Source organism: Cajanus cajan, chromosome 11 (genome assembly GCF_000230855.2).
Source record: "Cajanus cajan strain Asha chromosome 11, NIPB_CcT2T_4, whole genome shotgun sequence".
NCBI lineage: Eukaryota > Viridiplantae > Streptophyta > Magnoliopsida > Fabales > Fabaceae > Cajanus > Cajanus cajan.
In genome coordinates this window covers 6,466,196-6,486,329 of record NC_138527.1, presented here as the reverse complement: position 1 = coordinate 6,486,329, position 20,134 = coordinate 6,466,196, and the positions used below count along the sequence as shown (strand labels likewise).

At 35.0% G+C, this 20,134-nt stretch overlaps 2 protein-coding genes across 5 annotated transcripts in view; both read left to right on the top strand.

Moving 5' to 3' along the window:
• The first annotated feature begins 6,972 nt into the window (after positions 1–6,972).
• Positions 6,973–20,134, top strand: part of LOC109791693 (putative UDP-3-O-acyl-N-acetylglucosamine deacetylase 1, mitochondrial) — a 29,258-nt gene continuing 16,096 nt past the window's right edge. For 3 of the 4 annotated variants that reach the window (XM_020351020.3, XM_083066081.1, XM_020351018.3), the window contains exons 1-4: positions 6,973–7,140; positions 7,252–7,560; positions 8,619–8,825; positions 9,989–10,090. In XM_020351020.3, coding sequence (XP_020206609.1) covers positions 7,090–7,140; positions 7,252–7,560; positions 8,619–8,825; positions 9,989–10,090 — 669 coding nt within the window. In that variant the 5' untranslated portion in view covers positions 6,973–7,089. The remainder of the gene's footprint in view (positions 7,141–7,251; positions 7,561–8,618; positions 8,826–9,988; positions 10,091–20,134) is intronic. The other variant, XM_020351017.3, reaches the window with a different exon arrangement.
• On the top strand, positions 10,097–20,129 carry LOC114915335 (uncharacterized). The gene is made up of 3 exons (XM_029269946.2): positions 10,097–16,319; positions 16,410–16,528; positions 16,616–20,129. Exons 2-3 carry the CDS (start codon positions 16,424–16,426, stop codon positions 17,081–17,083), a joined length of 573 nt encoding a protein of 190 aa, XP_029125779.2. The 5' UTR covers positions 10,097–16,319; positions 16,410–16,423; the 3' UTR covers positions 17,084–20,129.

Genomic DNA, 20,134 nt, shown 5'->3' with positions numbered 1-20,134 from the left:
CTAAGGTTACAACAATTTCTCCTAAATTAGAAGCTTCCACTAAGGGAGTTTCACATCTCATTTTTTTTTCTATTACAAAATTGATACAAATGTTGAAGTGGACATTTCTGAATTGAAGTACGCGAAAAAACACATAGAAGGGGGGGTTGAATATGTGTTTGTGTGAATAAAGGAATTTTAAAACTTTTTAGCAAGGGACTTATTCTTTGTCCAATTAAGAATATTATTTTGAATGCTTAGAAGTAACTGTGCAGGATTGGTTTAACAAAAGATTTTTGCGTCTAGGAGTTTATCGTTTGCACTAGGAAAAAGCTTCTTAAACGAAAACCATTCTTTAAGATAATAAATTAAATATGTATGATTTTCGTCTGAAGATAGTTGCATTAAGAAATAAGCAGTAGACGAAACTTTCAATATAATAAATTAGCTAAACAAAATTTGCATCTGCGTCTAATAAATAGATGGGAAATGCAAAGTATTTTATACTGGTTCGCATAGATTGAGCTACGTCCAGTCTCCTTCAATAGAAGGGTTCCACTAGATATTCAATGAAGTACATATAGTATTAACGACCACTTCTGGCCCACCAACTTCACTCATCAACGCTAGTATTATTTAATCAGCCTTTTCAGGCTTGTAGTGAGTATTATAGACCCACCTAGGTCACGATCACTCCTGGTCGGCCAACTTCACTCATTGGCTCTAGTATTCTTTAATCAGGCTCTTCAGGCTAGTAGTGACTATTATAGACCACCCAGGTCACAACCACTCCTGGTCAGCAAACTTCACTCATTGGCGCTAGTATTCTTTAATCGGCCTCTTCAAGCTAGTAGTGAGTATTATAGACCACCCAGATCACGACCACTCCTGGTCTCAAGTATTCTCAACTACTCCTGGTTCGTCAACTTCACTCATCGACGCTAGTATTTTTTGCTCAGCTACTTTTGGTTCTTAATGAGTATTATCGACCAACTCCTAGCCCGCTAAATTCACAATTAGCGCTAGTATTCTTTATTCATCCACTTCTGCTCTCAGTGAGTATTCTTTGACAAGCCTCTCCAGGCTTTACAAGTATTCTTTCCCTAGCCTCTTCAAGCTTTACAAATGATGAATATATGATTCGATTTGAGTGTTTGGTTTACTCTCACAGAGATGATACATATGTTTCTACACTCACTAAGGTTCATGTTCCTAAGTTACACTTGGAACTCTTTAGTCTAAAGAGATAAATACACTATGGTACATTTGACTCTACACATTCTATCTCTAGTTTCTTTTCTTCATGGGCTTGATATCACTCTTCGCTCATCTTCGCCAAAGCCAACATTTCAAGGTTTGAAGTAGTGACATATATATAGTCTTGTAAAATTTGCCCGTTGCAAATGTCTGTTGAAGCAGAATATAGTCGTTCATGACTAGTTCGATCTTCTCGTTTAATGCTTAAGATCTTGCATTAAATGTTGCTTTCTGTTTGTAGACATTACGTGAAGTCTTCTACGTTTTGTTAACAACTGCGTCTGAGTTTAGCAAAGACCTAGGAACCTTTTGTCTTTTTCTAATCATTGTAGCTTCAGAGCGTTATCCTTTTCTGAAAAAGTGATGCACTTTTTCTAACACATGCATACTTTTGCTTCTTCACTTGATTTTCTCTTTCTTCTTTTCATGATTTACTCACGCAACCATATTGAGAGCTTTTATATGATCATAGACGATGTCTGAGTAGTCCTTTGAGACTTGATTCTTTAAATGCTTGAGTGACAGTCTTCGTCTGCGTCTAGTAGTCCATTTGCATCTCATGTCTTGATCTTCGTTTAAGCATTAGTCATTAACGCTTTGACTTTCTATGGTCTGGTCAACATTGAAGACAAAATTTGTTTTCGTCTAGAATATCTTTCAGTCTGTGTTGTCCTTCATCTTATGCGTAGTTGACTTTCTTCTGTTCTTTGACCAGCCTTAGTTTGAGTTTTCTTGTTGCGCTCTAGGTTGTCCTTGACACACCTTCATTTGATATTAGACTCATAGTCGTCTGACGCACATATCATACTTTATCTATTCATTTGGCTTGGTTTGTCTGATTCTCATGATGTGCCTTGCCTTGACTATTCTTCATCTAAGTTGATCATTGGGCTTCATCTGATGTTAAACCCACTTTTGTCTTGTTCTAGATTTTAGTCTTGTTTTGGCCTTTCGTCTGATACTTCAAGGTTTCGGCTTATAGTAGGCCTCATCTAGTATTTGTTGAATGTTCTTCTATCTTTTGATCAGACCTAGTCTTGTTGCTTGATCAACCATCGACTGATGTTCTTGTTTAGTTCGTCCAGGCTTTGTAGATCTTGTGTAATGCATTTGATCTTGCATTAAACGTTTGCTTGTCGAACCTGTGTTACTTTTGTGTCGTTTGTTTACTTCTATGTCAAAATTCAATCATAACCTAGGTATATTTGTACTTTTTCTGGCATTGTAGCTGCAAAGGTGTTGTCTTTTTCTGAAAGGTAGGTATACTTGCTCTAACACATGCAACTTTGACTTGTGAATACGTGCTAGTCCATTTTTCTTCTCTCTTCTCATGTTTTTTATGACTTCATTTGTTCTTCTGAGAGTGAGGATGATAAGCAATATTTCTCGTTGTGACATAGTGGACTTTAGAGGTTTTTCAATATTCTTTGTCTGCGTCTAGAATTTAAGTCTCCGTCTGAGAGGTAGACTTTGACTAGACTTTGACTTTTCTTTTCATCTGGTCAATTTGTGAAGATGGAATACTTTAGTTCCGTCTGGAACATTCTTTCGTCTTGTGTATATCCATTGTTTGTGGTCTTGTATCATCTGAGGCTTCATTATTTTTATTCTTGTGCTGGGCTTGGCTTCGTTTAATCTCTTCATCTGATGCCTTGTAGCTTTTACCCTTTGTCTTAGTTCTAGTGTGGGAAGTTGTACATGCTCTATTCTTCATTTTTCCTGTACTTATGTTCTTCTGAAACACTAATACACTTGTTAGAAATAACATGTATTATATTTGTCTCATTCAAAACCTTGCTGGGAATTGTTTCGTCTGACTCGACATGAATATGGGGCAAGGTTTACAACTTTGATAGCTAGCATTTCTCTTTAGTTTTGCTCAGTTAAAAATGGACTCAATGTCTTCCTTTTATAGCCTCTTAAAATATGTTTGTTGGAGCTAGCTTAAATTTTAAGCAATGTTGACATCAACTTGTACTTTCACTTTAGTGTTGTCTGCACATCTTTCAAAAGTAATATGCTTTTGAAACTTTCTTCTGAGCATTCTTTTGAGCAACCTTCTGAGTAAGGTCTTTAGCGCTAGTTTTCTAATAAGCTAACTAAAGCTTTTTGATGTTGCTTTTGAACTTACTTTTGTGATTCCTTCTGAGAAATTGAGTTTGAATTGAAGCTTTCTAATGTAAAGGTTTAATTAAAGATACTTCTATACAAGGTCTTCAAGGCATCTTCCCTAAGAGAAGGTGTCTAACTTGAACTCTCTCCAATCTTCAACACAAGATGCTCATCTTCTAGCTTAGGATAAACATTGTCTCCTAGGCTAATAACAATCCTTAACTAGTATTGAATCTTCTTTTAAGTTGTCACAATGATGTCTTCATGAAACTTATATATAAATATATCATTTATTATTAGGAATTGGTTTCATGTTGTTTGGACCTCTATAGTACAAGTTATTCCAAAAACATTATAACAACATCATGTTATTACGGGCAAATCAACATTTCCATGTTGTAGAGATAATTTGTCCATGATAGAGGTCTTATTTGCCCATGATTTCTTCATCAAAGTTGTAGATAATTCTTTTATCTTTCAATAGCCATGAAGTTTGGCTAAAATTCATGGCTACAACTCAAGTTATGTGCAATATACAGTAGCTTTGTTTTAATCAAGACCAACAATATCTGCAACTTCTCATGCAATTTTGCATATTATCTACTCCATATAAGCTCTTAGCTTCTTCATGAAGAATGTAGACACTTCGTTAGCCTTTTCATAACCATCAAGATCTTCTTAAATGAATTCCCAAAACTCAGGATATTATATAGATAATCTTTCCTTCTAAGCCATTATGAGTCCTTGCTTCTAAAGCCTCATTATGATATTTATGCCATATTGATTTTGAGCCATCTTTTAAGAATCATTATGAATAAATATTGAGTTTACTTTAATTGATTTTCTAAATACACTAAGTAAACTCATTAGTAGCATAAATACTCAAAAGGCTTATGACATTTGTTCATAAGTTTTGTCATAATTAAAACATTAAAGGCTTTGGCTTAACAATGTGGTCTTATAGAAATAGTCTCTGCTTCTGGAACAAGCGTATTACCACTACACATCATTCATAGGTGTGAATGTTTGAGTCCCATTATGTTCAAAGTTCCATTCATTTTTACTAAAATTCTAAAACACCTACGAGGAAGAGGAATACAAGTGATGATGAGTGTGTGCAATGTGCTTTTATGTGACAAACTTAAGAAAAAGTGAAATTAGTATGCTTGCACAAATGGTAAAAAAAATTCAAATTTTAAATGTTTAAAAATAAAATACAAGATAAATCGGATTGAGTTAACTTCATCGAAGTAACACTATAAGCTTTATTTAATTTTATGATATACATTGTTTAATTGTCGATATGTTTGTGTTTTTAGTTGTCTTAGAACTATAAGGGTCAAGGGATCCTCGAGAGTTATGTTATTTTTGAGATTATTTTAGTTAAGGTCAAGTTGACAAAATTTAGGAAAAATGTATCTAAGGTTTTTCTTAAGTCAAGAACTTCATAAGTTCATATCCTAAAAATAGGTAGAGAGATAGGCTATGGAGCTATAGGGATAATTTTCTCTTTTTGATTCTGCAAGAACCTTCTAAATCCTTCCCTTAATTGAGTAGTAGTAATAGATTGGTGTATTCAAAGTTAGTTGTTGGTTGAGAATCAAGGTTGAGTCCCCATGTAGGAAGTTTCGGATGCTCCCCTTTTCGTCCTTTCCTATTCTAATTTCAGAGTGATTCGAGGTAAGAAAATTTTGTTGATTAATGTATGTTGAATTATAGCGATTATGATGGAAATCTTGTTGAGAAACCGGATTGATGTTGATTCCTCTTCAAGTTCCTCCCTAGACCTTTGGTTCCTTGATTCTTCTTAAGCTTCTCCAAGGTCTCCAATGGAGGAAGAGACCTTGGAAGCACCACGGTTTGGCAGAAACTCTCTCAAGAGACGTCACTCTTGGAGAAGAGACAAGTCTCTTCAATTCTCACCACACTCTTCTATGGAAGGGATAAGAGAACTGGATGAATATCAAAGAGGTTAGGATTTTTAGAAGAGAGAAAAATTGTTGAACAATTTTCGGATTTCACTCTCAAATATTCCAAAAGTGATTACAAAGGTAAGGAAAATGTTTATACAGGGTGAGGGAAACTTATGGTGCAAGCTAGGCTAACTATGGTTCAAGAGAACCATGGTTAGCTTAACTTAACCGATCTAGTTAGCTTAGAAGGCTTGTGGAGCAAGCTTCTAACTTAGAAGCTTGGGAAGTAAGCTAAGTTAGAAGCTTGTAGCACAAGCTTCCCAAGTGTGCAAGAGAAGCTAAGCAATTCGGCCAAGGAATCCAAGCTAGGTGGCCCACTTTTCTTTTTCCATATTTAATCCAATCCAAAAACTTGGAGTTGGTTTAGTTAGGTTCACCATATGATGGTGAGACCTAGCTAAATCAATTCCTTGAAAAATATGGAACAAAACAAGCCCAATATGTAAAATTTGGCCTAGGCCCAGTTCTGGCCCAATTACTACTTGCACCTACACACCTTGCTATTTGTCACCCCACTTTTCCTACTGAAAAATACAAAATGAATGACCTTTAATACAAGGTCAAATGGAGCAAAAGTCTCCAAGTAACATACCCTAAATTCCTAAAGGGTAACCTAAAATAAAAGAAAGAAAGTGTCTCACAAATACAAAGGTAAAATATACCTATACAAGTATCTACTATATACAAGGTATAAGAAATCAAACTATACAATATATGTACAATAGAGACTGAGACTAAAAAGAGGAATCATACTCAATACTCATATTGAGCATAGGTCTAATAAGCACCTCTTCTGTAGAAGCCTCCTCTAGCCTCCTAACCATGGACCTAGTTAAAGGCCCAATGGTCTTCAAGTGTGAGCCTCCTTGGATCAACCTTCACCCTTCTTGGTCTTACCTCTTCCAAAGGGATCTTTGGGGATTATATTTCCATCAAATTATTTTTGTTTGGATTCATTGTTTGATGGGTGAAATTAATTGAATTCAAGAAGGAAAAGCTTTTTGTTTGAGTGTTGTGTATTAAAGGTGTTTTGGAAGAAAAATTGGTGATTCTTGAAATCTATGGTTGCATCATCTCTTTGACTCTTCTTTCTCTTTCAATAAGAATGAAAGTAACTTTGAACAAGAAGGGATCGAACATTTACACCTATAAATGATAGAAGCTTGAATGATCACCGAACCAAATAAAAAAGATATGATATAATAATTTATGACTTACATAAATTTTATAGTATATCAATAATTTTAAATTATATTTTTTATTATTTTTTCAAATATAGAATTTCATAAATAATGAATTTGGTTATTTATTGGAAAGAAAAATTTTAAAATGAAAAATTTAATTACTTTATCCAAACATAATGTTTAAAAAATGAAGAAATTTAATATCTTTGTAAAAAAATAAAGAATTTTTAATTAAAAAATTTAAAATTTCTTAAAATAAAATTCTGTATCCAAACACAACATTGTCAAATTATATTAAAAATATTGTATAATTTTTTAGAGTTTCTTTAAGACATATAATTTATTACTAAAATTTATAAGTATGAAATACTTTACTTTTTATTTTATTTTTATTTTTTTATTTTTTTATTTTTTATAATAAAAATCGAACCATATTAGTAGAATTAATGACTCACAGAGGTCCGATTTTTAAATCATTGTTCTTACCGGGAGACGAAAAGGAAATGTCTGATGCAACATCCAGAGCAACAAAATTTTTGCCACACCCTGCTTCAACCTCTGTTGACTGTTAACTGACACTAACAATGTCTGCTTCCAACGCTCTCAGATCATCCAAACTGGTCTCATGGAAACCCGTTCGTACTCTCTCTCTTATTCTTCTTTAGTTCCCAAAACAATTCAACAATCCACAAACCCAACTCCTTCAAACGTTCGGTTACACTAAGCTCATTAACGCGTTTGTGCAGACCGGGACGCTTCAAAAAACCCTAGCTGGTTCCGTTGAGCGGCGCGGCAAGGCTCTGCACTCGGGGAAGGTTTCGACGGTGAGGCTGTGCCCCGAACGCGCTTCCCGAGGCAGGTACTTCGATTTTCGCTCCAACTCCATTCCCGCCTCCGTTGAGTTCGCGCAGGTCTCGCCTCTCTGCACCACTCTCTGCAAAGACGGGTTCCGAGTTCGAACCGTGGAGCACTTGCTTTCGGCCTTGGAGGCTGCGGGTGTTGATAATTGCAGGATTGAGATTGAGGATTTTGATGCTCAAGAACACGATGTCGAGGTAACGTTAAATGCGGATTGATTCCTTTCTGTTGGTGGAAATATGTGTAGAGTTTTGAATTCGCTTTTAGTAATGGAATTTGGTTGGTACTTTAATTCTGATATCGCTTTAGAGGATTTTAATTTGAAGGTGTTGATTGATGGTATGTCTATCTACTGTTCGTAAAATGGGCAATGCAAAAACATGACTACCAACGAACAAGTGAACTGTGAAATTTTGATCATATGTGCTTTATCTAGGAGAAATAGAATGAGAAGGATGAGTTGTTTGGATAGATAGAAATAGGAAGGAAAGAATTAGAAAAAATTGTCTCAGCTTGTTGCGTTTGTTTGGATGAGTGGAAAGAAGAGCGAGAATAAATAAATAAATTATATGAAAAATATTTTTATGTTAATTAAAAATCTAATTTTTTAATCTAGTATTTATCTTAACATAATTTTTATTATCTTTTGAAAAATTCAAAATTAAGACAAAAAAATGAAAAAAGAAAAATCATTTCCTTCTCATTTCTTTTCAAATTGAGGAAAAAAGTGTTTTTATGGTGAGTCTTACTGAAGTAATTTCCTTTCTTTCTATTTCTCCTCTCAAACAAATAGTGAAAATTTATTATTTTTATCTATTTTTTCCAGTTCATTTCTATCTAATCAAACAAGGGAGGAATATTTTGATTTGACTAGAACTTCTTAATCTAGTTTTGATAGACTTATATCAACAATTGTATACTGTACGAATAGTTGGCAAACAAAATAAGCTATCACAATATTAACCAGCTGATCAGAAAAATATTTGGTCAAGAATTTTATTTAGTCGTAAGCTTGCTAACTGTCCCAGTTTGCAGATACTGGTTGTGAGACGAATCCCCTGTATAAGAATAGTACAGTAATTCATTTTAGGTGTCTTGCATATTCTCCTTTGCTCTGCTTCGTCAAAATAAAGATATAGTATTTTGTGGAAAACTTTGATGAATTATTTTTCTTTCCCCCCTCCCCCTTTCAGCTTTTGTAATAAATAGTTTTGTATTAGAAAAATATTATTTGTTTCTTTCATTTCTCATACAGATTCCTATATTTGATGGGTCAGCAAGGGAATGGGTGGCAGCAGTGGAAGAAGTTGGTTTAAAGGTGGCAACTGATCCTGAGGGCAAAAACGTTGAGAAAATGGCACCACATGTGAATGAACCAGTGTATGCTTATAGAAATGATTCTTTTCTCGCTGCATTTCCTTCAGAAGTGGTTCGAATAACTTATGGCATCAACTTTCCACAGGTAAAGATAGGTTGATGATACATTGGATTGAGAATATCAATCATCGACATTTTTTCTTGGCATGTCATTTAGAAATTTCTGAGTTAGTTTGGATAAACATTTTAAAAAGCCCTCGTAGGAGAAGAAAAGGAGGTAAAATGAATAATATTTTTGTACAAGTTAAAATCAATGTATCAATCTCAATTTTTAACAAGCTTTCTCATCTAACATTTCCAAAGGTAGAGGTTCATGCGTTGATTTTAGCTTTATGGTTCATTTTACCTCATTTTTACCTCCTATAAATACTTTTCAATAAGTTTATCCAAATATTGGTCCTATGTGCTTTCTGAATTTTTATAATATGCCATGCTTACGAGACACCTAATATTATTTTGATTTTGCCCTTATGTGTTTCATGGATTTAACCAATGCCCCTGTTAATCAGTTTCTCATTATCTATAGATTTGTATAAAAAGTCAAGATTATATACCATTTAGTTGTACAGATTAAAGAACTCAGTTGGTGGTTGATGCATTTGGTTGAAGTAGGCATTTGAAAATGAAATGCTTTGCTTGCTTTTCTGTTTTACTCTCTAGATCATCATGACTTCCTACTTTTTTAAAGATGAAAGAATCTAATTTACCTCTCTTTCAAAGGGATTACACATTTATTCTTCTTGAGAAATAGACTAATTATGTGAGTCTGTCTATTTTTAGTAGAGAAAATCTTCATCTTTTCTTTTGCTTTTTGGTGATACCAGTCACAAGTCAAACTGCTGTAGAACTTTTTCCCACTTGGCATTTCTGTAGTTTTCTTCCACGGTAAGGGTATTTGACAATTGTCTCACCAGTGGCATTTTTGTGATTTTTCTGAAAAGCATGGTATTTTATCAGAATAGTCCTTTAGTTTTTTCCTAGTGCAAAAGCACAATGAACTGTTCTAATTATTTACAATTATCTAATAATAATGTAGGGAAATTATCAACAAAAAATTAAAGAAAGTGCAAATATCTTGATGCCTTTGTCTTTTACACTGTTGATATTTGTAATTTTTCCAAAGAATACTAGGGTACAAATATTTTAATTTACATCAAAGTGATTTTGGTACAATTAGGTCACATCTGCTAAGATTTCCCTTTATAGGTTGGGCATTGCATAATGAACAAATACACTTTCCTTTTGCAGGCACCTGTTATTGGCTGTCAGTGGTTTTCTACACCCCCCTTGGATAATTTGGTATATTCCATGCATATAGCTTTGTCAAGAACCTTCTGCATTTATGAGGAGGTAAGTTCTAATGTTCCTCCATTCGTATTCTAGTTGATTTCATCTAGTGGAAAATCAATTCAGATGTAAGATGCCACTTGTATGAGGAACTTGAATATTTGGTGGTAAGTTTGTAAGAGAAGAGAGAGAAGCGAAAAGAGGGAAGAAAGTAACAGATTCTGTAACTGAATTTGTATTATGTGTATTGTATTTTAACAGTATGTAGAACACTATATATATAATACAAGCTGAGTACTCACTAACTAACTAAACTTTAGTCAGTTTAGTAAACTAGAGTTAGCAACCCAGAGTCAGTTTAATAACTGCTCTTTACAATACATTCACACCCCCCACCGCCCACAAACTTAAGTTGGTTGAGAAGTGTTAGAATAGTGGATTAAGCCTAACTCAACCCTACAAAACCGGCTTGTAAGGTGAGGGTTGCTTTCCACTTATATACTATTCAATTGCCTAATCTCTAGTCGATGTGGGACTCGGGTTTTTCCCAATACACCCCCTCACGTCTAGCACTATTGGGCTTGGTACGTGGATAAATGGTGAGTGACCCTTTTTTAATGATCTAGGATAAGCGGGACTTGGGTTTTTCCCAATACACCCCCTCATACCTATGAGGCATGCATCAATGGTGGGTGACCCATTTTTAAAGTGGATCTAAATGGCTCTGATACCATGTTAGAATAGTGGATTAAGCCTAACTCAACCCTACAAAACCGGTTTGTAAGGTGAAGGTTGCTTTCCACTTATATACTATTCAATTGCCTAATCTCTAGTCGATGTGGGACTCAGGTTTTTCCCAATAAGAAGCAAAAGGAAGCTCAACAACTTTAAGTTTATCTCTCAAAAATAAAAATCTGGTAGAAGAGAGAGGCTTGGTGAGAGCATCAGCCCATTGATCTTGAGCAGGGATGTGTTGAACAGTGAGTTGTTTGGCAAGAACTTTTTCTCTAACAAAGAAAAGATTAATTTCCATATGCTTTGTTCTTGAATGTAGAACATGATTGTGAGCAAGTGAAACTGTGCTTTGGTTATCACAGTAAATTGTAGGAGTGGAAAAAGGAACCCTTAATTCATGAAGTAGAGTTTGAATCCATAGAACTTCAGAAGTAGCTTGAGCAAAGTTCTGTACTCAGCCTCTGTACTTGATCTAGCCACGACAGGTTGTTTCTTGGACCACCATGAAATTAGATCTGGACCAAGAAAAATAGTTGCACTAGATGTTGATCTTCTATCATTAGGGTCAGCTGCCCAATTAGCATCACAATTATGCATAAAGGGAAAGGGGTTGATGAACACGAGCTTGTTGAAGATGTAGACCATAAAACATTGTACCCTTAAGATACCTTAAAATTCTCTTGACTGCATTCCAATGGCTTTCAAGAGGATGAGCCATAAATTGACAAACTTTGTTGACAACAAAACTAAGTTCAGGTCTGGTTATGGTTGCATATTGAAGTGCTCCAACAACTGATCTGTAGAATGTAGAATCGGCTAGAGTGTCTGAACCATGTTTAGATAACTTGCAAGATGACACCATAGGAGATGAAATAGCATTGGCTTCACCGCTTCAAGCATATTAGTTCTTTGAAGCAGATCTCTGATGTATTTACTTTGTGTGAGGAGAACAGATCCATTCTGTAAGTGTCTGACTTCTATTCCCAAGAAGTAGTCTAGCTTGCCAAGTTGTTTGAGAGAAAAAATAGAATTAAGCTGATTTATAAGTTGCTGAGTAAACTGAAATGAATTCCCTGTAATTATAATGTCATCAACATATACAAGAAGATAGACAATATTAGATTGCATGTGATAGGTAAACAAAGAAGGATCACACTTGCTGGCCTTAAATCCAAACTGTAGTAAAGTATATTGTAGTCGCTCAAACCATTGACGTGGAGCCTGTTTTAGACCATATAGTGCCTTGTATAGTTTGCAAACAAGAGTAGAATCATGAACTTCAAATCTAGGGGGTTGTTGCATATAAACAGTTTCATTTAGTGAGCCATTTAAAAAAGCATTGTTTACATCTAATTGATGAATGTCCCAATGATTTGAGATAGCTAGAGTGAGGATCAATCTGATAGTAACAGGTTTGATGACTGGTGAAAAAGTCTCATTAAAATCAAAACCTGGTTGCTGAAGAAAACCCTTGGCTACTAATCTGGCTTTATATCTGTTTACAGACCCATCAAAATTTTCTTTAATTTTGAAAACCCACTTGCAGCAAATGGCATTTCTGTTAGGAGGTAACTGTACAAGAGTCCACGTATTTTTTTTTAAGAAGAGCAGAATATTCCTGTTTCATGGCTCAAGCCATTTATGATCCTTTAAGGCTTGCTTAACATTCTTTGGTTCAAACTGAGCAAGAAGAACAGAGGGATACAATTTGGATTTATGAATGCCAGATTTAGATCTAGTTTGCATAGGGTGAACATTCTGTGACTGGACAGGAGAAGGAGACTGTGTATTAGTGGTGGACAGAGATGAAGTTGAGTTGGTAGACAAAGAGCTAGGTGTAGAACAAATAGGATCAGTGGAGCAAGTAGAATTGTGTACAGTGAGTTGTGGAGATAGAGGTTGAATGATTGGAATGGAAGTGGATACCTCAGTTTGAGAGCTAGATAATGTGTGTGATGATTGAGTTATGGATGAAGGAAACAACTCATGATAAGGAAACCGATACTCATTGAAGACAACATCTTTGGAGATAAAGATTTTGCCTGTAGGAGAAAGACATTTATATCCTTTATGAGAAGTAGAGTACCCTAAAAATACACACTCATGAGATCTGAAATCTAACTTGTGTTTACTGTATGGTCTTAGAAGAGGAAAACATGCACATCCAAAGGTTTTAAGACAAGTGTAGTCTAGAGACTGTTTAAATAAAACAGTATATGGAACAACATATTTGAGTGAAGCAGTTGGTAATCTACTAATAAGATAAACAGCTGTACAAAATGCTGAATCCCAAAATTTCAAAGGAAGAGACGCATGACTAAGAAGAGTTAAGCCAAGTTCTATTATATGTCTATGCTTTCTCTCAATTACTCCATTTTGATGATGAGTGTGAGGACATATGACTCTATGATTAACACCCAAGTCTTTTAAGTATTTAGACAAAGGTCTGAATTCACCACCCCAATCAGTTTGAAGACTTTTAAGAGAAGTATTACATTGTAACTCAACCATCATTTTGAATTGTTTAAACACAGTTAGTGTATCAGATTTATTTTGCAGTAGATAGATCCATGTAAAACGTGAATAAGCATCAACAAAGCTTAAGTAATATTTGTAACATAGTAGTCAATAGCGGGTGGAGCGGCCGCTATCGCGGCGCTCTGGAGCGGAGCGGCCCGACCCCGCCATTTGGATGTTGTCGTGGCCGGAGCGGCCGTATCGGTGGCGAAATGGAGCGGCCAGAAACGTGAGAATCGCGGCACCTTTTTGACCTACCCTTCATTAAGGGTAAGTTTGTCTTTTCGTTGGGCTTTATTTGCCCTAATTTTTCCCCTCCCTCTCGCGGAAGTCTTCCTTCTCATGTCTCGCACTCCCTCTCCTCTCTCTCTCTCTCGGACGACTATCGTTTCTTCTCTGTTGAGGCAGTCGTTCAGCTCCGACGCACTACGGTTCTGACGGTCCTCCAGTTCCGACGCATTCGTCCAGCTCCGACGCTCGTCCAACTCCGACGCTCGTCCAACTCCAACGCTCGTCCAACTCCGACGCGCCTCCAACTTCGACTCTGACGCTCCGATGTGCCCCGTCTGTCTTCTTTCTCTTCTATGTTCCTATTTTATATTTCAACAGATTTTTTTTTTATTTCTCATTAGATTTAATTAAGCAGAATTTTTTTTAATTTCTGAATAAATTTAATTTAGCAGATTTTATTTTTAATTTCTGATTAAATTTAATTCAGCAATTTTTTTAATTTCTAATTAAATTTAATTCAGCAGATTTTATTTTTAATTTCTGATTAAATTTAATTCAGCAATTTTTTTTAATTTCTAATTAAATTTAATTTAGCAGATTTTTTTTAATTTTTAAATAAATTTAATTCAGCAGATTTTTTTTTTTAATTTTTGATTAAATTTAATTCAGCAAAATTCGTTTTTAATTTTTGATTAAATTTATTTAAGTAGTTTTTTTTTTAATTTCTGATTAAATTTAATTCAACAGATTTTTTTTAAATTTCTGATTAATTCAGCTATTTCTCTATTTCTAATTCAGCAGCTTTTTTTTTTTTTTTTTTTTTTTTTAAATTTTTGATTCTATTATCCTTTTATTAGGCTGTTTTTGTCTTTGATAATCAGTGTAATCATGAGCCAACCAACCGCTACAGGAACTGAAACTAATCCCAATTCTGGTCCCACTCCCAGACCAGAAATGTTTAAGCCCATTGGTGACAATATTGATGTCTTTTGGAAGTGGAACAGCTTAAAAGACAAAATTAATAGGAAGAGTGTCACGTGTGATTTTTGTCTAAAAACTTCTATCGGAGGGATTACTAGAGCAAAAAAACATCAACTTGGAATAAAAGGCGATGTAGGTGCTTGTAGAAAAATTCCTGAGGATCTAAAATTGGAAATGAAGGCTGCCTATGAGAGTAAAAAAATTGCCTCAAAAGTATATATGGAGTGTGTAGATGAAAATGAAGAGGAGGATGACATCCAAGCCATCTCTAGAATTAAGAGACCTTCATCCATATCAAGTGAAGCCACTTCTGTTACCAAGAGGAGGGGTATAAATGTCAAAGGTCCCCTTGATTTGCACTTTACTAGAAAGGCAGAAGAAAGTATCAAATTGAATAAGGGGTTGTGGCAAACAAGTTTAAATGATGCTTGTACTAAGGAAGCAAGAGCCAAGGTAATTCAGTACATTGCTCGTTTTTTTTATTGGAATGGAATTGCATTCAATGTTGCTAGATCAAAGAGCTTCAAATTGATGGTTGAAGCTATTGGCGCCTATGGTCCCCATTTAAAGCCACCAAGCTACCATGAATTAAGAGTGCCACTCCTTAAAAAAGAGTTGGAATACACCAAAGGCTTATTGAAGGGCCATGAAGAGGAGAGAGTAAAATATGGGTGCTCAATTATGTCTGATAGTTGGACAGATAGAAAAAATAGAACTTTGATTAACTTTTTGGTAAATAGTTCAATGGGAACAATGTTTGTGAAAAGTGTGGATGCTTCTGAATATACCAAGACTGGTGAGAAGGTGTTTGAACTTTTGAATAGTTTTGTTGAGGAAATTGGAGAGAAAAATGTTGTTCAAGTAGTAACAGATAATGGAAGCAATTATGTTATGGCGGGTAAGAATCAAATTATATTCTTGTTATGGCGGGTAAGAATCAATTTATATTCTAATTTTATACTCATAGGATTATAAGTTATACCTTCTAATTTTAATTATTTTGTTATTGTGTTTTTAGGCAAAATTTTACAAACTGTGAGACCACATTTATTTTGGATTCCATGTGCTGCTCATTGTCTTGATTTGATGCTAGAAGATATTGGAAAGACCCCTAAAGTTAAAAGGGTAATACAAAGAGCCATCAAGCTTGTGGGTTACATTTATAATCATACATTGACCCTAAACACCATGAGGAAGTATACAAATAAGGTCGAATTGGTGAGGCATGGAGTTACAAGATTTGCTACCACCTTCCTTACTTTGCAACGATTGCATAAGTTAAAGGCAAATCTTAGAAGGATGTTTACTTCTGACGAATGGTTGCAATCAAAAGGAGCCAAAGAAGCTAAGGGGAAGAAAGCAACGGATATTGTTCTTATGCCTACATTTTGGAGTGATGTTGTTTATGCTTTAAAGGCTATATGACCTATTGTACGTGTGTTGAGGTTGGTAGATAATGAAAAAAAAACCGGCAATGGGTTACATTTATGAAGCAATGGAGAGGGCTAAAGAGGCAATTCAAATTTCTTTTAATCATAATGAAGAAAAATACAAGGATATATTTGCAATTGTTGATAGAAGATGGGATTGTCAACTCCATCATCCGTTGCATGCAGCAGGATATTATCTAAATCCTGAATTCTATTATAAAAATTCAACAAGAATGGATGCTATGAAGTGGTGGATGGCCTTTTCAAATGTATTGATAGGCTTAGTGAAAATAATGACATTGTAGACAATGTTCACCATCAGTTGGCAATATATAAAAGGGCAGGACGAAGATTTGGCATTCCTGCAACAGTTAGAGCAAGGGTTAAAATGGCTCCTGGTAAGTGAGACTTTTCTTAAGCCTTAACTTCACTTACAAATTTTATAGTTATTTGATAATTTATTTATATAATAATATTTGCATTTATAGCTGAGTGGTGAAAGATGTATGGAGGACATACACCACATTTGCAAATTATTGCCACTAAGGTACTAAGCTTGACTTGTAGCTCATCTGGTTGCGAGCGTAATTGGAGTACCTTTGAGCATGTAAGTTAATGAATTAATGGATTTAAATTTGAGTTTACTATTGAAAATGGAAAATTAACTAACCGTCATGTTCTTAAATTATTATAGATTCACTCAAGGAAGAGAAGTAAGCTTGAGCACCAAAAGCTTCAAGACTTGGTTTTTATTAAATATAATCAAACTCTTCAAGAACGCTTTGAGTGTCAAGATGCAATTGATTCAATTGCTTTAAATGAAGTTGATGATAACAATGAATGGATGTTGGGAGAAGAGAATGATGAGGATGATTTTGAAGATGACTTAGTGTTTGATGATGATGTTTTGACTTGGAGAGATGTTGCCCAGGCAAGTGGTGCTGGTGAACCTTTGAAATACACTAGGAGACAAACACAAGTGAACAAGACATCAACAATTGCATCTACATCCAAGAAAGATAAAGGAAAAAAAGTGATGGAAGTTCTAGAAGATGAGGATGATGATGAAGTAGAGGAAGAAGAAAAATATAATTCTAATGCTAGTGAGGGTAATGAATTTGAGGGAGAGGAAGACTTTAATCTTGATGAGGAAGAAGATTAAACTATAATGTTTAATTTTTTAATTACTTAGAACTTTAGCACTTTGTTTTTAAGACATTTTATATTATGTATTGTTTGAGTACTATGAACTTTTAATTATTAAAAATGTTTAATGTATGAAGTTAGAGTTTTTTTAGCTTTTATATATATATATTATTAATTATTTAATATATATAAATTAATATTAAAATAGCGGTTATCCCTCTCCGCGTCATTCCCCTATCCCGTTTTTAGGGTCGACCGCTCCGCTCCGCTATCCGGGATTGACTACTATGATTTGTAATTATTCGAGGATTGTATGGGGGCTGGTCCCCACAAGTCATTGTACACTAACTCTAAAGGATTTTTATATATAGAATCAGAAAAATTGGAAGGCAAACGATGTGCTTTGCCCATACAACAAGCATTACAAAAGAAACCATCAATTTTATTCACAACAGGAATATTACATTGTTGAGAAACAAGCTTTTGAACATGAAAGTTTGGATGACCTAATCTAGCATGCCATAAGGTATGTGAGCTAGACTTGACATTATTCAATACATCAACATCAGAAATTACAGTATTGGAATTATTAGACTATGAATGCTGAGGAGTTGCTTGGAGCAGCTTGAAGCTGAAGATTAGGAAAGCAGTATAAACCATCATATCATATCCCACATTTCCTTGCACTAACACTTCATTGGTGACCTGAGATTTAACCAAGCAATAAGTGGGATGAAATTCAAAATATACAGAATTATCTTTAGCAAACTTACTAACACTGATAAGATTTTTTGTAATATGAGGGACATGTAAAAGATTATGTAGAGCTAGAGACATTTTAGGATTATTTTGAGAGGTAAAATAGAATGAACCAGAAGAATGAATAGGAAAACCTTGACCATTTCCAATGAATATCTGATCTGGTCCTTCAAAAGGACTCATTTGTTGAATATTCTATTGTTCTCCTGTTACATGAAACGAAGCACTGGAATCAGGAAACCAATTTGTAGGATTGCTAGTTGAGCTTGTGTTGGTCACCATAACACTAGGCTATTGAGAAGTAGCAGGCTTCATGTTTCGATTCACTTGATTGTTGAAACTGGGAACCATAGAGTTATGTTGTTGCTGATTAAATTGATTTTGAAATCCACTGGTATTATTGTTGAATGAAAAACCAGAGTTCTGAAAACTAGGATTCTGCGAGTAGCTTCCTTGAAAATTATAAGCCATCAAAGGTTGATAGTTTTGATCAAATCGATGATAACAATATGCAGCAATGTGACCAATTTTATGACAAACTTGACACTAAACACATGAAAATCTTCCACCGCGACCACGTCCACGTCGACCTCCGTGGCCACGATAGGTGTTTCTTCCAGCATTCATTTCCATATCAACATCTTGTGAAAACTGATTAGGTTGATTTGTAGACTCAGTTTTCAGTTGCAAACCAGAGTTAGGGTTTGTTATTGGAGCCTGTGTTAAATTTATTGACGCTGATTCTGATAGAAGTTTCTTCTTGTATTTTTGAAGTCGCATCTCGTGTGCCAGCAAAAGGGCTTCAACTTCTTCAATTGAAGGAGTTTCAAATTTACTTTCAACGACAGAAATCACAGAGTTGTAGTCTTGTGAGAGACCTTCAAGAATTACATCAACATGTTCTTGTAAGGAAACTGATTCTCCAACAGACGCTAGCGCATCAACAAGAGCTTTGATGCGAAGAAGAAATTCTTCCATAGGTTTTTCTTCAAGAGAAGTTGATCAGAGTTCGGTTCGTAACTGTCGAGCTCTTGCTCGAGTTTGTTTATGAAAATAATCATGAATCTTGTCCCAAACTTGAAGATTGAAGCCACGACATGAGCATTTGATCTTGCTGCTCCCAGGCAATGTATTCTGGATTGAGTTTTCCTGCATCTCGATCTGTTTCGTTCAAGAATCTGAGTGGAATTTTTGGACAAACAACAAAGTGTTGGAGTCGATGAGCTTTGATGACTGGTTCGACTTGTTGACGCTATATGAGGAAGTTTGTCTCATCTAACTTCGACGAAATCGTGTGCGCAAACGTAATTAGTGCAAACGAAGGTTGCAGTGAAGACGCTTCAGCCATTGTTGATCGTCAAGCTCTTGATACCATGTAAGAGAAGAGAGAGAAGCGAAAAGAGGGAAGAAAGTAACAGATTCTGTAACTGAATTTGTATTGTGTGTATATAATACAAGTTGAGTACTCACTAACTAACTAAACTTTAGTTAGTTTAGTAAACTAGAGTTAACAACCCAGAGTTAGTTTAATAACTGCTCTTTACAATACATTCACAAAGTTTAACTAGATATTGGACAACCATGCTTTATGTGCTCAAATGGGGTCAACTACATCAAAATGACACCAACATACTCCATGAAAGAAAAACTAAATTTTCAGGTATTAGCAAGTTGAGCCCAACAAAATGAATTGGATGACTATGATAAGCGTCAACAACAATCACGATAGTTCAGTTCACATAGAACAATGTAATCTAACAATTTAAGAAGCATCAATACCCTACTGTAGTGGTTTGTGTTTGACCTAGGAGGAATTGCATTCATTTTGGGGACACACTGTACTAGTTTAGAGGGTGGTATCCTTAACCTTGAGGATGGCACAAAAATTGTTGGTGAGTATTAATAGATACCAATTAGTAGTTAGTTAAGTTTGTTGCTTGAAGAAATAAAGCACGTTGCCAATACTTTTGAGTGAACTGGGGGTTTTGGACATTGGGAGGTGCAGACTCTCAAAATTTTGTTGTGTTTCTATCTTTAATGGGGTAATTTCTTATTTCTTTTTAATAAGATACCAGGTTTCTATTAAGCACGTTGCCAATACTTTTGAGTGAACTGGGGGTTTTGGACATTGGGAGGTGCAGACTCTCAAAATTTTGTTGTGTTTCTATCTTTAATGGGGTAATTTCTTATTTCTTTTTAATAAGATACCAGGTTTCTATTAGGATCACTTTTCACATGTGAATAGTTCTCTTCTTTTATGAGCATAGTTATATGTTGGATAGTATGCAACTAACAACTTCTTAAAAAT